Source organism: Dipteris shenzhenensis, chromosome 22 (assembly GCF_047967505.1).
Source record: "Dipteris shenzhenensis isolate YYH24624 ecotype China chromosome 22, Dip_SZ_1.0, whole genome shotgun sequence".
Classification (NCBI taxonomy): Eukaryota; Viridiplantae; Streptophyta; class Polypodiopsida; order Gleicheniales; family Dipteridaceae; genus Dipteris; species Dipteris shenzhenensis.
Genome location: NC_141617.1, coordinates 22,124,534 through 22,143,670, shown reverse-complemented (window position 1 = coordinate 22,143,670; position 19,137 = coordinate 22,124,534). Strand labels below are relative to the sequence as shown.

The 19,137-nt window shown below is 41.6% G+C and overlaps 1 protein-coding gene across 1 annotated transcript; it reads left to right on the top strand.

Annotated features, from left to right (window-relative positions):
* Positions 1-291: 291 nt before the first annotated feature.
* On the top strand, positions 292-7,373 carry LOC147887877 (serine/threonine-protein kinase Nek3-like). Its single transcript, XM_087393774.1, has 15 exons — positions 292-565; positions 682-977; positions 1,092-1,158; positions 1,308-1,373; positions 1,921-1,967; positions 2,077-2,122; positions 2,356-2,436; positions 2,589-2,631; positions 2,756-2,805; positions 4,394-4,475; positions 4,562-4,611; positions 4,823-4,896; positions 5,058-5,109; positions 5,229-5,870; positions 6,015-7,373. Exons 2-15 carry the CDS (start codon positions 880-882, stop codon positions 7,218-7,220), a joined length of 2,604 nt encoding a protein of 867 aa, XP_087249900.1. The 5' UTR covers positions 292-565; positions 682-879; the 3' UTR covers positions 7,221-7,373.
* Positions 7,374-19,137: the final 11,764 nt, after the last annotated feature.

Genomic DNA, 19,137 nt, shown 5'->3' with positions numbered 1-19,137 from the left:
GAAGTGGATGATGATGAGATGCAAAAAGGGATGGAATGCGAGAACTGAGTGGATTGATGGAGAGAGTGAAAAGTTTAGTAAGGTAATTAGTGAGTGGGATATATATGAGAATTGAAGAGGAGGAGCTTTTGAAGCAGAGATGGTGATCGTGCTGGAGAGTAAGCAAGCACTTCTCCTCACTCTGCGCTCAAAAAAATTCTCTCTTTCTTTGTCTGTTCTCTCAATCTTCTCCCATCATCCATCTCATTCCTCCACTCTGATCATCATCTGCAAGACTGCATCCCCTTTGCAAACATGCCACAAATCGCAACTAATTCCTTTACCACACATCGCTCAAATCCTTAGCAAACATCGCACAATTCGCCTCTTCTTCCTTGCTCCCCACTCCGCCATCGCCCATGAATCGACCATTCATTCTTCTCTTCCTGCCCCATTGCCATTTCTCCCTTTTCCTATTTGCCTTGCCTTCGCCCATTCGAATTCAGCTTCTCTTCTTTGCCTTACCATGATCGCTCTCCTCGATTCCACCTTATGCGTCAACACACTTCCCGAATCTCCACCATCGGTGCTTTGCGAGCTCTTCCTGCAAATCATGATTTGAGTTGCCACGATTCTTGCGATTCTTGCGTTGTCCGGCAAGGTCGCATTGACGTTGTTATTATGTAATTTGAGCTTTTGCAGCTTTGCCTTACGAAGCTCCGTCAGTCAACACTGGCCCGAAACCGCACCATACAAAACTGGAGCTTCAACTGTACGATGCCGGCTTTCACAGTGCTTCCGTTTTCCATTTCCAACGCGCGCCAGCTTATGGGACCTCAAATCGGCCAGATAACTGAGAGCTAACTACGCCCGCAACAAGGCGCATCGAAGCAAACGTCGATGGAATCTAAAATGGATCAATATGAGATCATGGAACAAATCGGGAAGGGAGCTTTTGGGTCTGCGATTCTCGTGTATCACAAACTCGAAAGAAAGAAGTAAGGACGTCAAGATCATAGTTTCAAAAACTTCAACAAGCGAAGCTGACGACGCTTATTCTGAAGTAGTATTGATTGTGCTTGGATTTAACTTGTACGTTCAATTCTGAATAGGTACGTTCTCAAAAAAATACGACTTGCGCGACAGACGGATAGGTGTCGCAGGTCCGCACATCAGGAGGTGAGAATATCGTCGGATTGAGCAAAGTCCCGACTAAGTATATTACAAGTTTTCCAGTTCTCAACGCTTTATCAAGCGTAAGTCTTTACTTATGTCCTGCAATAGCGTTATTCCGTATCTCAGTTTTACATTTTTCGTTTGAATTACAGATGGCCTTGATTTCCAGAGTGCATCATCCTTTCATCATTGGCTACAAAGAATCTTGGGTAGAAAAGGTGTGTATCTATCCACTAAACTTTGTGAATAGTTTGCTTGTTTAGCATCAGGGTCGGATTTTTGAGCACTCGTCTTGCTAACGGTGCATTTAGTGCGGTTCCATGTATATAGCGGGTTTAATCAAGGCAGCATGTTGATGATCGACATATGACGGCCGTTTTGGAAATATGGAATGTTTCACAACTGGATGTAGGATAACGGTCACGTAAACAGATTAAAGATATCAGGGGAGACGATACTAAAGGTCTTAAGGTCTTCGATGTGATTGCTACGGATATAGTACGCTAAATGTTTCTACAAACGTCCTAGAGTATAGACTTTATGGAATGCTTAGATTGTATTCTTTGGAAAGTTTTTGCGCTCATTTTACGGACTTCTGGGATTGTACGAGAACGAGAAAAGTAGCGTTTGCAAGCCGAGTCACCATCTCAAGCATCGTGAAGATAAAAGCGAAGAAATCATGCTTTTTTATGATCCGAGCAAGTGACACAACCTCAATAGCTTTGTTTCAAGATCCGAAACTTACCAAACTATTCTTTTTTTCAGGGGTGCTATGTATGCATTGTCACATCCTATTGTGAAGGTGGTGACATGTGAGTAATGACCTCTAATATGTGGAATATACCGCTGTTCCAAATTGTGTGCCAGCGCAGGTAGTGCTGATTGTATCACCTAACCTGCGTATGCATGTGTATGGTGCAGGGCTGAATTTATTCGAAGAGCTAATGGAGTTTACTTGCCTGAAGAGGTGGGTTGACTTTATCATTGGATACCTTAATCATATACACTTAAACTCTTTTGCCTACGAGTGGTTGCATTTTGATTGATCAACACGCTAGGACTATCAATAGACGGAGTTTACCTTCTTTGACTGCCTGTGTCTGGTGCCAACATCTTCTAAAAGTCTTTCTTGCCTCCATCTTTAACATGGTTCAAGGACTTGACTTGAGAGCTGTATGCATTCTTCTTTTGTTTCTTTAGAGATTATGCAGGTGGTTTGCACAAATTCTGCTAGCTGTCGATTATCTCCATTCAAATCATATCCTGCACCGGGATTTAAAGGTGGTCGCCATCCAATTCTTGTGAGATTTAATTTGACGGGAATGATAGTTTGAAAGTAAAACTTTTAAAAGCAGAAGTGATGCATGCCCTTAAATTTTCATGGATAGAAAGAAAGGCCAAATGTTTACTCACTTCTTGTCATTGTTGAACAGTGCTCTAACATTTTCCTAACAAAGGACCACGACATAAGGCTCGGTACTGTCTGTGGCATCTAACTGATTGTGTTTTTGTCCAATGAAATTATAATTGATTCAACATCCAATGCATAAACTAGAATAAAAAACGAGCATCAATGATGCAATGTGCTTATCTGATGCAGGAGACTTTGGTCTTGCAAAGATGCTCAAGGCAGATGATCTTACCTCATCTGTAAGTGTAAACTCTTTATAGAGCAGATACATTTTTCTTTATCTAGTTGAATTTAACAGCAGTCAAATATGTTTTGTTTGGTCTTGCAAATTTTGCACCGCAACTTGTGATAACACACTACTGCTGCTGCTTCATACTGCTTTTCACTGATGATTGATAACAGGGCTACAGATCAATTCCATCACGCATAAAAGAGTTTAGCTAAAGAAATTGAGTGCAGAGCATTGTATAGCCATGCTCTCACACGTGTATGCATATTTGAATACACAGATCGGGATAATTTGTCCTGAGATTAGCTGACCACGCACTGAGGCAACCTATGGTGAATATGGCCAGAAGTGTGTATTTAAATATAATACATTTAAGCGTGTCCAAACAATGCTCTGCACCTGTGCTTAGTAAAGCTCTAAAGATGGGAAGTCAGTCACGATGAAGGCCACAAAGCTTTAACTACTACTATAATGTTAAAACTATTGCTGTGAGTTCCCATCTTTGGATCTTGACCTTCACGTGGTGTGTGTGCCTAAGGTGCCATGATTCTAAGTATAAACCATAGAATGAGAATAATTATTGTCGCTTCAGTTGTAATTCACAACAGTTTAGTCAAAATGGCCTTGAATATTTACCTTTGATCCTTTCATGATATCTATGAAGGGTGGATGCAGATGCTGAGGACTTTTGCTAGTTTACAGAGTTGCATAATCGAGCTAGGCCTACAAGAATACTTTTTCTACCTTAAAGCACTCAAGTTGGGCATAATGCACACAGTAGAAATGTGATCAGGATGTACCTAGTGATGCATTGCACGTACATGACCACACAGATAGGCCAGAGGCATTCCCTGTTGCCTGTGGGACAGCTAAACAGCTATAAAGGCAGTGAGTCTCTGCTGGAAAGGACAAACAAGAGGAGGAAACCTGATTGGTTTATACAAAGCACAAGTCACTAGCAGGCCCATGAGCTACTCCAAGAGGATGCTAACATGAGCCCCACAAGGACATTGCAATATAAAGTCCAAATGAAATGTGAGCCTCATCCCTTGGCAAAGAGTTGTGTTGTAGTCTCTATACACACCCCAGTTGGTTTGCAGGCTTCAAATTGCAACAGGCATTCCTGGGAGTGCTAGTACCCTGTTCTGTCTTCAGTGGTGAGGCATTGCTGCTCAAATGTGAACGCGCTATATACATGAATAAATTTATGGCTACATAAGTACCCGTACCTTGCACAAACACAGACGAGGTTATTTAAACCATGAGAGGCTGGGGGGAGGGAAGCTTTGCTTATGTTCTATTCAGTACCGTGCATAAGCTGCTGTCCGGGCTTTGAAAGAATACAGAATCTATTGGGCAACCCCTGTTACTCCAGAATCTGTGCGCTTTGACATAATCCTTTCGTCTCCTTGAGCATACACTTGTACTAATTCAGCAAACCCTCTCGAAACAGGAGTTAAATTGTCATTTCCTCTAGATCTTAAAGCATGAAATTGGCCAACATCAAGGAGCATATACTGCGCTGTTTGTACAGAACTGTAATACTGTTCCAGTGCAACCTTGTAAACTACTCAATTACACTCTGTATCTCTTGCCAGGTTGTGGGCACTCCGAATTATATGTGCCCGGAGTTGCTAGCAGATATACCATACGGCTTGAAATCAGACATATGGTCCTTAGGTACATCAATCATAACTGGTTGCATTATAAATATGCACACATGTTGCTAAAACATATGGTTTAACAAAATTTGCCTGTTGTGGCAGGATGTTGTATGTATGAAATGACTGCACATAGACCTGCATTCAAAGCCTTTGTAAGTCTTATCGAATCCCAACTCCACTAGGTATTGCCTGATTGTGAATTTTTTGTTGTCCACAGTTCAGTCGGAGCTGATTCAATACTCAGAAAAAGAAACTATTCAATAACAATGCACTACAATTTCTCATGTATAGTTTACTATTTATCCATTTCATTCCAAAAGATGGAACACAGTACGTGATGAAAAGCGTGCTTTTATTCTACAGGATATGCAAGGGCTGATAAGCAAAATCAACAAATCCATGATTGGACCTTTGCCGAACATGTACTCCAGTGCCTTGTACGTCGACTTTATTCACCTGATGCAATTTTGTGGGCTTCAACTGAATTTCTAACCATGAATATTATTTAGACCATGGCAAACGCCCAGCCTTTGAGTACTAGCTCAGCAGTTGATTATATATGTGTCTACAATACTAATAGTACAACTTTGTTCTGCAGTAAGAGTCTGATAAAGAGCATGCTGCGGAAGAATCCAGAGCATCGGCCCAGTGTGAGTTGTACAAGCTTATAACGTTACAAGCACTTTCATCAAATGAAGGAAGCTCCACCTACTTTCTGTGCAAGTTGTACGAACCAAGTCTCAATTACCTTGGTATAACATGATTGCAGGCTGCAGAACTACTTAAGCATCCTCATCTGCAACCTTTTGTGGCTCAATGCCGATTGCAAAGTGGTCTTGTTCTGCCTGCACCTCCAGCACGCCATTTACCCAAATTCCACCTTGATGATGATACCATAGATGAAAGTCAAGATACAAGTAACCTTGGTAGTGACAAAGAGGGCTACAGCGTAAGTGAAAAACCCAGTCCTAGAAAGGCATATACTTATGGGAATAACAACGCAATTGGGCTTGATGGAGCTGATTTAGGATTCAATGGTGCTGGGGGAGTTGAAGTATGTGACTGGCCCATTTTTGACAAGGAGAAAGAGATATTGGCAGCTGCCAACAGAGGATATCTTGCGTACAAATATAATTCAAGCAAGGTCAACACTTCACATTGGAATAATGAACTGGAGAATTACTACGCTGCCGGTCCTCATCTGAAAAATGCAGGAGGCATACATGGTACGCGAGAAGATTTTGGTCCTCCCAAGATTCAAGCGAAGACTCTTCCAGCATCCAGTACTCGGTCAAGCAAGGGAATTTCTTCTGTGGCTGGGCCTCAAACACCTGAGAGAGCGAGTGCTCTTCGATTGAGAACAGAATCTGCAAGGAAACCCGCGATGGAGGAGCAAGTTTCAAGACACACGGTACAATATTGTACTGAGTAAAAGTTTTTAATGCTGAAAGTAGGATGAATTTTGTGCACATAGCTGTGAAGATAAGCCACCAGTAGAAAGTAATTAGAAACTGATTCTGCCTTCTGATTGTAATTGCGAATCTTTCTTGGACAGGCATTGATAGCTGATGCTTCACCCAGGATAAGAGTTCGAGTAGATCCTGTGCAAGAAGACTTACAGGACAAGGTTGCCTTGATAAAACAGAAGCAAAATACACCTACCACACCTGGGGGAAGGAGAACTTCTTTACCATTTCCAAGCAAGCCTGTTAATGTTGCACGCAGGAGCACTTCCCCGATCAATGGTCGAAATATGCTCGCTATTGGTAGCCCAAGGAATCTCACTCCAAGGAAAGCTGGTGCGCTTGTCCATGAACGTGAAGTTGGCATCAAGCAAGCTGCCATAGATGCAGTAAGAATCCCTGCACAAAACCGTAAGCAAGGTTTGTCCTATCTGGAAGATATGCCTTTCGCATCTCCCCGACAAACAAAATTACGTGATGCTCTTAAACAGACAGTACAGCTTGTTGGGTCGAAGGGTAATCACTCTCCTGATGTTTCTGTTAATGCTCCAAGGCTTGATTTGATTCCAGAGTTTAGTCTCACAACACAGGATGCAACCCCTGGCAGACAAGTTGGTAGCAATGAGAAGCAATATACAAAAGAAAGCTCTACAGCCCAGAATCAGAATGCTGGGGATATCTCAATCTCATCCACACCTTCCAGTGTAAGGAAAATGGAACCATATTTGCCAAATGGTACATCAAATTATGCAAAATATTTTGATGATGAGTATGAGCATGGAGATAAAACCCATGAGAAAGGAACTATCGAAATCAATGAGAAAGTACCAGCTGTTCGACCAGCATTCAATGATGTTATACATGTCATAAGGCATAGCACATTCCGTCTTGGTGGGGAGCAACCTGAACCTGAAAGTGATTCCTACAAAAAAATGGACATCGGTAGCTTATTGGATCTACCAAGGTCTGATGTAGATGTGCTCTCTGTTCCCACAGGAACTACTGTCACTAGCCAACATCTAGCTGAACCACAGACTAGTATTTCGAACCGTGAAATGGATTTGCATCGTACAAAAAGTTTTGATGTAAGGTCATATAGACAGAGAGCAGATGCCCTGGAAGGATTACTGGAGCTCAGTGCCCAGCTACTTCATCAGCAGAGATTGGAAGAGCTGGCAATTGTGTTAAAGCCCTTTGGACGAGGTAAAGTCTCTCCAAGAGAAACAGCCATGTGGCTGACAAAAAGTCTCAAGGGAATGCTTGGGGAGAATCAATATGGATTAGACTCAGAGAGTTGATTGTCGTTGAAGAACATCACTCTTTAGTAGTTCGTCCAATATGTCATCTTTGTGTATTACTATAGAGAATAAGCTGTTGGTCAGCTTGGTTTCATTCACTTAGCTACTGAGTATCATTTATATATGAAGTATTTGCAGCTACATTGTATGAAAGTTTCCCTCATTGTGGACAAATGGAGACGGTTTCAGAAACCCATCCTTAAACCTGCCGAAAGTGGAATGAATGGCACCATACTAGAGAAGTGGATTTAGATCTTGGTCAGTCTTAATGCAAATCTTTGTGGCTTTCCCAGGGTTGAAAGGATCCATATCAAACATAGTGTTTGTGTCTAGGTTTTGATTCAAAGTTCTTTTTTCATTGACATATAGGAGGCTTATGACAAAATACACCAAAAAGGCTTTACATAAGCAATTACCATGTTTTTACTTAACATGCATAAGGATCTTTGCCTAAGTTTTTCCTTTTTCATTAAAATAATACTTTTATTGTTAGTTGATGTGAAAATGTGATTTGATAAGTTTTGACAAACAATAGAATTCTCCTTTTATTTGTTCTAGTCGATAAGAGTAATAGTTTTTATCCTTTTTTCTAGCCCCTTTGTCATAGTCAATCATGCAAACTGTTATGTTAGTCATAATTGTGAAGTTTGAGGCTTGGTTATGGTGAGACGGGAGACCAAGAGGGCTTGACAAGGCAACAATGGACATGTGAATTAATGTCTAGGAAAAATAGGCCTAGCATTATGGAGGGATGCCAAGAGGGGTCAAAAAGGTAAGGTCCTTTGGAAGGACACTTGGCATCAAAAGGGGTCCACATGGCATGCATTGGGTTCAGGGGAGATTTCTAGAGAGGGCTCCACAATGAAAACAAGAAAGAGAAGGAACTCAGCAATAGGGAGTTCACGTAAGATGAGTAGGGGAGCTCACCAGGAATTGTGGTCGGGTGGAAATTGGGGATAGAAGCCATTTGAGAGTTGACACAAACTCAACCCCCATCACTCATACTATTGTTAGGGTGGAATCCCCTCCTAGTATTTGCTAATTAGCTAAGCACTATATCAAGACATCTAACATGGCGGCTTTTGAGTGTGCACATAACTTGCAACACATGTTAGGTGTCCATCGAGACTTGAGCTCGAGACTTGTCAAAGAGAGGCGAGGGTTTTTAGCCACTTGGGCTAATAGGGTTCAAAGTTCCATGCATTGATTTTCTTTTTCCCTTTTTGTGAGTTGGGAGGTGTTTGGGGGGTGGGGGGGGAGGAGGGAGAATAAGTTTTGGACAATACGTGTCAATGATCCATAGATGTAGCATACATTGTTATCGTAATTGTGACCATCAACCAAGGTAGTGTTAAACAAGCTAAATATCTTAATTTTTGATCGAATGATGGGGCACCTAGGAGATGGTGGGAAGATAGTTTATGCATGGCCTATGAAAATTCTTTTTTTTGATATTCTCCACATGATCGCTAACACATTTTCATAAATGATCATGTTAAAATGAGCTAATTTGAGTACAATCAATGCATGAGTAAGCACATGCCTAGGAAATGATAGAAGAGTGATTTATGCAAAGCCCAAATGACCCTTATAGTAAAATTTCATTTTTTGGTAATCTTCACATCATGGTCATGAAACGTTGGATTAAAGTGGGTTAATGGATCCAATCGGTCCGTAGGATCTAGGAGATGGTGGGAGAATGATTTGTGCAAGCCCAAATGATGACATCATATCATTTCCCCTTTAAACCCTATGAAAATCTCATTTTTTGGCAATTGTTAATGTTACACTCATGGGCACACCTTGTGAGAAGGGATCTTGATAGTCCTCATAAAAGGAAAATAAAATTAGTCTATGTAGAAGACTTTAACATAAACATAAACCTAAAAAATGTTCGAGTAAATATGCACGTATAGTATAAATATAAGTATAAAATAAATAAGAAATTCAAATACATTTATTAAACAAAGTATACATTAGAATCAAAATACAACTAAGAAAGAAATAAATATGAATACAAATATAAGTCCAAGTAGCACCAATTATATGACAATTGAGAAAAGATTACCAGTAGCACCCATCAAAATACAACTAAGAAGCAGTGGGTGGCCAAAAGTTAAGGAGAGAACCTCACCAAATAGTTTTGAGAAGAGCGTCATGCGGGCATCTCCAAGCAGTGGTTTTAGCGTATTTGTGAAGCTCATTAATTAGAGACAATTCCTAGCGGCAAGAAATATGTCAAGATTGATGGATGGAGAGTATTTATGCTAGAAGTGTTTGTGTTGAAAGGTAGTTATGGGTGGTGTTGGTATCATGTGGAAGGTTGTTGCAGTGTGTGTGATATAGCACTCATTGTTGGTGAAGAGGATCATTGAGGTGGGTAGTGTTGTTGATAAGCATGAGTGTGCGTAGATAAGTGTGGAGCATGAGGGTAGTGTAGGAGTGTGTGTAGATAAGTGCAGAGTGTGATGGTAGTGTAGGTGTGTGAATGGGAGGTAGACAAAGTAAAGGGTGTTGAATGTGGAGCCTCCAAGAAGGGTGTGGTGAATGTGTTTGTATTGCATTATGCAGAGGATAAAGCAATGAATGAATTTGATCTTCATTCTCGTCTTTGTGTTGTCTTCTTTGAGAAGTGCCATCTTTGAAGGGGATGTGGGCACTATGAATCCATCCTTTGATGATGAGCAATCACTTTTGTTAAGTGATCTGGTGATAGCTATTTTCCTTCATGGAGCTTGAAGGGCCACTTTTATGCATGTTGAGAGGCAAAGAGACATGCTAGGATTGGTGTAAGCAAAGCAAAGCATGTGGTCCATCTAGTACAATAGTGGTGGGTACTTCCACCGCCTTGGGCAAAATTTTTATGCTGATGAACTAATGAAGGGAAGATGGTAGAATGGAGTTTGCAACAATGGCAAGGAGACCCTAGAATTAATGAAAGAGCAAGATGGGAGAAGAAAGATGGAGAGACTAGCGACTCCTGAAAGGAGTGCAATCTCGAAATAGTGTCAAGATGCAAGATGTGACAAAGCCATTGTGGAAGTATCTTGACCTAACAGTAGTCTACCAACTTAGTGTAGCACAAGTGACCCTCTAACCAAATAAGTTGCGTTCATTACTATTCCATTATACCTTGTACATTGGTCAAGGTATACATCCAAGGAAGTTAGTTGCATCGTAATGCACATCGATTTGGCATAGATGCAATTATCTATGCTTCAACAAACACATGAAAGTGGATGCATTGGTACCAGATATGTCAAGGATGAAAAATAAAGGAGGTAAGCCAGATAGCAATGTAAATTCACACGAAATGAATGCCAGATGCAATAAAGGAAGTAATAGTTAACTCTCAACAATAAATTTATAAGCATAGAATAGAAGAATGGATAGCGAGACTGGATGAGAAAACTCAAATCCTTTCTTTAAATGATGAAAGAAACCAAGATGAGAAAAAGAGTGGGAGATTTGAACAGTTTGAAAACCAGATACAACATTGAGGGCAACGAAGAGGAAGGATCGAAAGAAGGCCAATAGAGTCAAAGGCCCACTTCTGAACAGAAAATCTGAACAGAAACTAGCCATACCAAGGCATAAGGGACTAGGAGGTAGGGGTAAATCCATGAAGGAAAATGATTGTTCTAACTTCAACAAAAGAGTTAATGTCATCCTAGAATAAGTGGCTAATAGAATGAAGCTCAAGGACCTCAAATTTTCTCCATTCCGAGGTGCATTGTAGATTACAACTAGTTGAGCCGAAGGGTATGCTCTCGGATGTAGTAATTTCCATAGGAAGATTGCATTATATTGTAAGTCTAATTGTCATTTCAATGAAATTGAATGCATATTCCATATTGTTGGGGAGACCTTGGTTGAAAAGTGAAAAGGTTTTCCATGATTGGGGGTAAGAGGTCACAAGATTGGGAAAGTTGTGGTCGAAATTCCCACTAATCTCAATAAAGTCTCAAGCATTTGCCACCCCAAAGACTTAGAAGTTAAAGATCAATTTATCTAGGATGTTGACACTTGGCTTATGGAACTTCAAGAGAAATTGACATTTTCAAAGTAGTGTCCAGCCTTAACCTGAAGTAAAAGAAGACAAGCTGGCAAAATACAGCACTTGTTTCCTAAAAGTTTTATTGAAAATATGACTGGTGAGCGCCAGATAGCTAATCTTGAAGTCCACAATCACTTGGCTTGGAAAAGAGCACCTCGTGGTCCCCGAGCCAACTCAAGGACTTAACTTGGGAACACCTGAAGAGCGATGACCACTCGTGGTAAGTACTTACTTTTGGATGATCAACTCCAAGCTATTAAATCTTTATTTCTACAATGTTGCGATGTGTTTGTCAAGAGTTTAGAGATTTGGGGGGAGTCTCCTTGAAATATGCCAACACAGAATTATATTGTACCAAATGCCAAACCTGTGCATCAACATAGATATATATAGGATGGATCCTATATGTGGAAAGTAGTTGAAAGCCAAGCTTGACTAGCTCATCCAACTAGGAGAGATAACAGTAATTGGTTGTTTTCAATCATGGTAGTGCTTAAGAAAAATGGCAAGCTCCACCTTTGTGAGGATTACAGGAAGCTAAATACACAGATAGCACTAGATCCTTTGTGGATTCCTCTATTAGGTTGTAGGTCATGACATGTATTCGTTTATGGATGGCTACCATGGTTTGGGCCTGCATTGATTTAAGTCATTGTACATTAACATGACCAATGCGTTTATGCCAAATATCAATATCTGCAACAACACCGGTCCCATGTGCAAACATTGCTACACTCAATTCAGGCATGTTCGCATCCAACGTAAACATCCTGCCCTTCTTCTTTCCTTTTGCTATCAGGCGACCATTATTTTTCATATCCTCAACAAAGCATCCATGAGGATTAAATCTGACCTACAAGCCTTGCTCAACCATTTGACCAACAGAAACCAGGTTCTTGGTGATGTTCGGGACATGAAATACATCAGAAAGGTATTTCTTTTTTCCATCTTGCATAGAAAAAGGAATTTTACCAATCTACACAATAGGATGTGCAGTATCATCACCAGTCTCCACAAATCCTGGTTTTTCCATTTTCCTTGCATCCTGCATCCATTCTGCATGACCTGTCATGTGGTTTGACACACCTGAGTCAACATACCACACATCATTTCGTTCTTCTGCACTTGTCACAGAATTGGTCATGTGCTGCACCATAAATAGATGCTCATTTCTGTCATCACCCTGTCTACTAGAAGATGCATAATTGCCTTGCTACAATTTTCCATTCATAATGTCATTCTCACATTCATGCATGGATTTGAATCCATCTATTGCCACCAAAGATGATACTGATACATAGTAGGAGTTCACAAGTGATCATGCAATTATTCATAGGTAAATCCTCAATATGAGGCACTCACATCTAGATAAGCATGCAAAGATACATGCCACAATGCATCCAACACCTTGTGTGATTCCATTCCAGCATCCTTCACCGATGCTTTCACCATTGACATGGAGCGCATTATATATTTGGACATAGTTTCAATTAGCAATTCAGATTGGCACATCAGTATTCATCAATGCAATGGATATTATAAGGTTCATCCATAGCGCAAACTGGGGAGCTTAGTGTTTCAACATGCACTTATGCGTATATTTTACACTCCTTACTTGATGTAGAATAATGGTTGGTGGATCCAAGACTTCAAATTAGTCCGCAGATCAACATTCAACACCTCCTATGACTTAGGAATAACTTATGATTTTTTAGTTGTATTTTAGGCTTCTAGGCCTTTATATTGTCAACTCCTTCTTGATGAGCCTATGACAGATGCTACATCCCATGCCGATGTGTTTAGCCATGCACACACCAAACCACCTTCAAGTCATGACAAGTGAGCATACAAGTTTGATAGGTTGTACTACCTTGTTAGATTTTTGGGCCTCTTTATCAGCAAAGCAACGTATCATACCTACACCTTCGACCCTAATTTGCAACCCTTGGATCACCCTATCCACATCGACTATGTGGTCTTCTTCGACCCCATATCATTTGATAGAGATTATAGTTCTACTACCTCATACCTCACATATTGCCGTCAGTTCTTTTGGGTTGGTGACACCCTTGTTTGTCACAACCTACTAGATTATTTCTACATAGTTATATCGACTAGCTTCACATCCGGATGCCTCTTCTATAGAGAAGCTGCATAGAACACATGACATGTGGGGGTTAAAGGTCATTGTGCCTTTACCCCGGTTATAGAGAAGCTGCATAGAACACATGACATGTGGGGGTTAAAGGTCATTGTGCCTTTACCTTGGTTATGTACAATACTCAAACACATATATAAATGAATGAAAAAGAAGATTAGGGTGGTTCTGCACCCACCAAAACTTGTGTGGCTCTCTGTCTCTCTCTCTCCTTCTTCCGTTCTTGCTTCCGTTGAGAGAACTCTCAACTGGTATCAGAGCTCGGGTGATCTAGCTGAGCGTGCGTGAATGCTTAAAAGCTCAGCAGCTCTGTGGGAGGAAGAAGAAGCTCTGTGGGAAGCTTTGTGAGTGACTTTACTTGCATCCGAGTGTTCAGAGACCTTGGAGGAACCTTTGGAAAAGTCACTTTGGCTTTGTGAAGTGGTTTTGAGAGCCTGTTAAGAGTTTTCAAAGAAAAAGTCGTTTTTTGAGCTTTTCCCTGTTCCGTTCGATGACAGAGACTCCATATTGACTTGTAGAGGCAACTATTGCTTGCTTTTGGTGTCCACTTCACTTAGGAGCTTGGAAACACCTTCATTCTTGAATCTGGGGTCATTTCATTGGATTTCTGACTCACTGTGTCAGTTCCTGCGTTTTTTGCCCGGGTGTTGGAACTCAAGTTTGGAGCAACCATTTGCACATCTGTCAGTTCCGGTGGACTCAGGAGGTCCTAAAACTTCTATGTTGCTCATCATTCGCACTCCGGTGGAGTTTACAAACAGCTCTGTTTCCAAAAACGTTTTTCGGTCCGTGTGTTGGACCTAGTGATTGAGACCACGGTTTCCAAAACCGTCTATCCCATTGCGTTCCGGACGCCCAAAAACCCCTACCTATCAGTTCTTGCGCGATTCGGTGGAGGATTTTTAAAGTTATAGATCTCTGTGTATTCGATTTTGTCTCTCTGTTATGCATTTTTTCATTCTAAGGTTTTGAAACCTTAGATTTATGCCACATGGCAGTGGATAAGTGTTGACTCCCATTTCTCACTCATCGGTTGGGATTTTGGAGTTCTGGCAGAAGAGAGATATTTGTAGATTTTCTTGCTGAGTCTGATTATGCAGTCTGATTATGCAATGGCACCCATGTTTTGAGGCATCTCAGGTTCTATTTTCAGTAGCGCTCATTACCGTGGGACTATGATTTCTTGAGCATACCTTATGTAGATCACTCTGGTTGCAGTTTGAGCAGTGTGCACTCATTCGTGGTGTCCATTGGGTTGCAGTGGATGATTTATAGGCCATTTGGATGCATTGCGGTCCTTATTGGATGCGCTGATAGGCCCAAATTGCCTTGTGGGATGCTATTTTTATGGACGCTTTGCACATGGATGCTATTTTAAGCTGAGGGACAGCTTTGACACATTGCAAGTGATGCATTGATAGTGCTATGCTCTCTTGGATGAGATATTATTGATGCATATGCCAGTGGATAGTGTTTATGATTGAGTCATTTGGCACTTATTGGCATTTTCTTTTGGGCCAGATTTGCTCATATGGATGCATAGTATATGCACATGAGTCAGATGCATCTTTTGATGCTTTGAGCTTTGAGTTTTGGTGATATTTCTGATGGGACAAACTTTTCTTTGTGGAAAGAACAAATAAGGGATGTGCTTATTCAAAAGAAGCAGATTAAACCCTTGGCAGGGATTGAGGCTAAGCCTGCAAATATGTCTGAGGATGATTGGAATGAGTTGGATGCATTAGCAAAGTCTACTATTAGACTTCATCTTGTAGAGTCAGTTTATTTCACAGTAGTGAATGAGCAGACTGCAGAAGATTTGTGGAAGAAACTGTGTGCCACTTATGAGAAGGAAACTGCCTCTAATAAAGTTTACCTCATGAAGAGGTTGTTTGAGCTGCAGATGAAGGAAGGGGTCTCCATTGCTTCTCATTTGAATGAATTCAATATTATTTTCAGCCAGCTTCAAGCTCAGAAAATGAATTTTGATGTGGAGACTAAGGCAATATTTCTCTTATGTTCATTGCCATCCTCATGGGATACCTTCCGTACAGCTGTCAGTAACTCTGCACCTGGTGGAGTACTGAAATTTGATGATGTTGTGGGTAGCTTGTTGGCCGAGGAGATTAGACGGAAGTCTATGGATGGCAACAAGCAGGATGCAGCCTTAAATGTGCAAAGGGGCAGATCACAGTTCAGGGGGAAGTCCTAAGAAAGAGGGAAGTCACGTAGCAAATCCAGGGCACGGAACATTGAGTGTTACCACTATGGCAAGAAGGGCCATATGAAAAAGGATTGCTACAAGCTGAAAAGAGAGCAAAAGGATAAGAAAAAGAATGCAAATTGGGGTGCAAATCAAAAGGAAGAGAGTCCAAGGGAGGACAAAGGAAAAGTGAAGATCGAGGAGACCAATGCAGTCACACATGATAGTGACAATGACGTTCTCTTCATGTCTAGTTTATCTACAGAGTTGCTTACCACTTCAGATGATGCATATTCCCAGTATTGGATTTTGGATTCTGGTGCTTCATTCCATGTTACTCCCCATAGGGAATGGTTCTCCACTTATGACAGTGGAAAGACAGGTTGTGTGCATCTTGGAAATGACTATGCATGTGACATAGTGGGAGCAGGTGACATAAAGTTTTCTTTTGCAAATGGGTCTGCATTTGTTTTGAAACATGTGAGACATGTGCCTAAGCTGACCAAGAGTCTTATTTCAGTGGGTCAGCTAGATGATGCTGGTTTTCACACCACTTTTGGCTTTCAGAGTTGGAAAATTCAGAAGGGCTCTATGCTTTTGGCCAGGGGTGCCAAGTGTGGGACTTTGTATCCCTTACATGTATCAGGGGTATTTGATCATGTTGTTGCAATAACCGAGTAGCCAAGCACTTCTTTGTGGCATTGCAGGTTGGGGCACATGAGCCAGAATGGAATGAAACTCTTATGTGGTTTGGTTTATGTACCGCATTTGAGTTTCTCTGATTTTGAATTTTGTGAGCATTGTCTCTATGGGAAGCAGACTAAATCAGCCCATAAAAGAAGGGGAAAGAAAGAGTTTGAAATGCTTGATTTGGTGCATTCAGATGTATGCGGTCCCATGCCTACACGGTCATTAGGCGGGGCTGAATACTATGTGACATTCATTGATGATGCAACTAGGAAAGTGTGGGCTTACGCTATAGCTCGGAAGAGTGATGTGTTCCAGGTATTTCAGAAATGGCTGGCCTTGGTTGAGAATCAGTCAGGTAGAACGCTTAAATGCCTACGGACTGACAATGGTGGAGAGTATCTCTCTCTCATGACTTTTAGCATTTCTGTGATACACGTGGGATTAAGAGGGAGCTCACATCCCCTCATACTCCAGAGCAAAATCCAGTTGCAGAAAAGATGAACCGTACCATTCAAGAAAGGTTGCAATGCATGCTTTCCAATGCAAGTCTTTCTGGTGGTTTTTGGGCTGAGGCAATAGAGACTGCAGTGCATGTGATCAATAGATCACCTAGTAAGAGTTTGGATGGTGGTATTCCTGAAGAGGCATGGAGTGGCAAGAAGCCCTCTTACTCTCATTTGTGTATATTTGGGTATGAGGCATATGCACATGTGCCAAAAGAGCTTCGAAAGAAGCTAGATCCTAAGTCTAGGAAATGCATCTTTCTGGGTTATGGTGAAAGTCGAGAGATGGGCTATCGTCTCTGGGATCCAGAAGCAAAGAAGATCATACGTAGCCATGATGTGGTCTTCAATGAGAAGAAGATGCATAAGGCACCCATGACGGATGTGGAAATGAGGAGAATCACTTTCCAGGATGTGAATCCACCTGCATATGTTGATAGACAGCAAGCTGTCCATGCACCAAATGTGCAAGAAATGGTACCACCAAGTACTCCCACAGGTATACAATCAAGGGTAGATGATGGATCATCTATTGGTGGAAATGATGAGCCAAATGTGGCTGATATGAAAATGGGACAGCAAGCTGAAATGCCTTTGAGAAGATCATCTAGAGTGTCTAGACCACCTGATAGGTTTGTTCCAGGGGTAGACTATGTGATGCTTACTGATTGCGGGGAGAACTCTTGCTACAGAGAGGCTATGATGCGTGAGGATCAACGCAAGTGGGAGTATGCTATGCAATCAGAGATGAGTTCACTTATGAAGAATAAGACTTGGGACTTGGTTTCTTTGCCACATGGAAAGAAAGCATTGCCATGTAAATGGTCTATAAAATGAAGGTCACAAGTGATGATGTGCCTAGGTACAAGGCCACCGTTTGGTTGCTAAAGGGTTCAAGCAAGAGAAGGGTGTGGACTTTGATGAGATATTCTCTCCGGTTGTGAAGATGACCACACTTAGATTCATGCTTGGACTAGTGGCAGTAGAGGATATGGAGCTTATGCAGATGGATGTCAAGACAGCTTTCTTGCATGGGGATTTGCATGAGGAAATTTACATGGTGCAGCCGGAAGGCTTTGAAGAAAAGGGCAAAGAGCATTTAGTTTGCAAGTTGAAGAAGAGTCTCTATGGTCTTAAGCAAGCACCTAGAGAATGGTATCGAAAGTTTGATGCTTTCATTCGGTCCCAGGGTTTTAGGAGTGAAATTGATCACTGCCTCTACACTAAAAGGGCTAAGGATAATAGCTTGATAATCTTGGCACTATATGTGGATGATATGCTATTGGCTAGCAAGAATACTTATGAGCTAGATGCATTAAAGGCCAAGTTGCATGAGGCCTTTGATATGAAGGATTTGGGACTTGCAGGTCATATTCTTGGTATGCGCATCACACGTGATCGGAGTAGGAAACTCCTTTGGCTTTCACAAAAAGAGTATGTTACAAAAGTATTGCAGCGTTTCAATATGGAGGGGGGGAAGGAAGTGAGTACTCCATTGCCTCCATATGTGAAACTGAGTCATACAGATAGTCCCAAATCAGAAGAGGAGAGGGCCATGATGGCCAAGGTTCCTTATGCATCAGCGGTTGGGAGTCTTATGTATGCTATGATAGCTACCAGACCAGACATTGCATTTGCAGTGGGAGTTGTTAGCCGGTATATGGCTAATCCAGGAAAGAGGCATTGGGAGGCAGTTAAGTGCATCATGAGGTACATGAAGGGTACCAAGGAGATGTGCATCTGCTTTGGTAAAGGAGACATGCGTGTACTTGGGTACACAGATTCAGACTATGCAGGGCATGTGGATACTAGGAGATCCACTTCTGGTTATGTATTCACCTTTGCAGGTGGTGTAGTGTCGTGGATGTCTCGCGCACAGAAGTGCGTTGCTTTGTCTACCACAGAGGCTGAGTATGTTGCAGCCACAGAGGGTTGCAAGGAGGCTATATGGCTTGATCGGCTAGTGGGAGATTTGGGGATTCATATAGGTGTACCGACATTGCATAGTGATTCCATGAGTGCTATTTAGCTAGCACGGAATCCGGTCTTTCATGCAAAGACCAAACACATTGAGGTCAGGTACCATTTCATCAGGGAGGTACTTGAGGACAAGCGCATAGAGCTTGTCAAGGTTCATACAGATGATAATCCTGCAGATATGCTGACGAAGAGTCTACCTAGTCAGCGGTTTGAGTATTGTCGTGTATTGATGGGCATTGGATAGTATGCTCATTGGTTGTTCTCCCTTAAAGGCACATTGTCCTTTAAGTGGGAGGTTGTGGGGGTTAAAGGTCATTGTGCCTTTA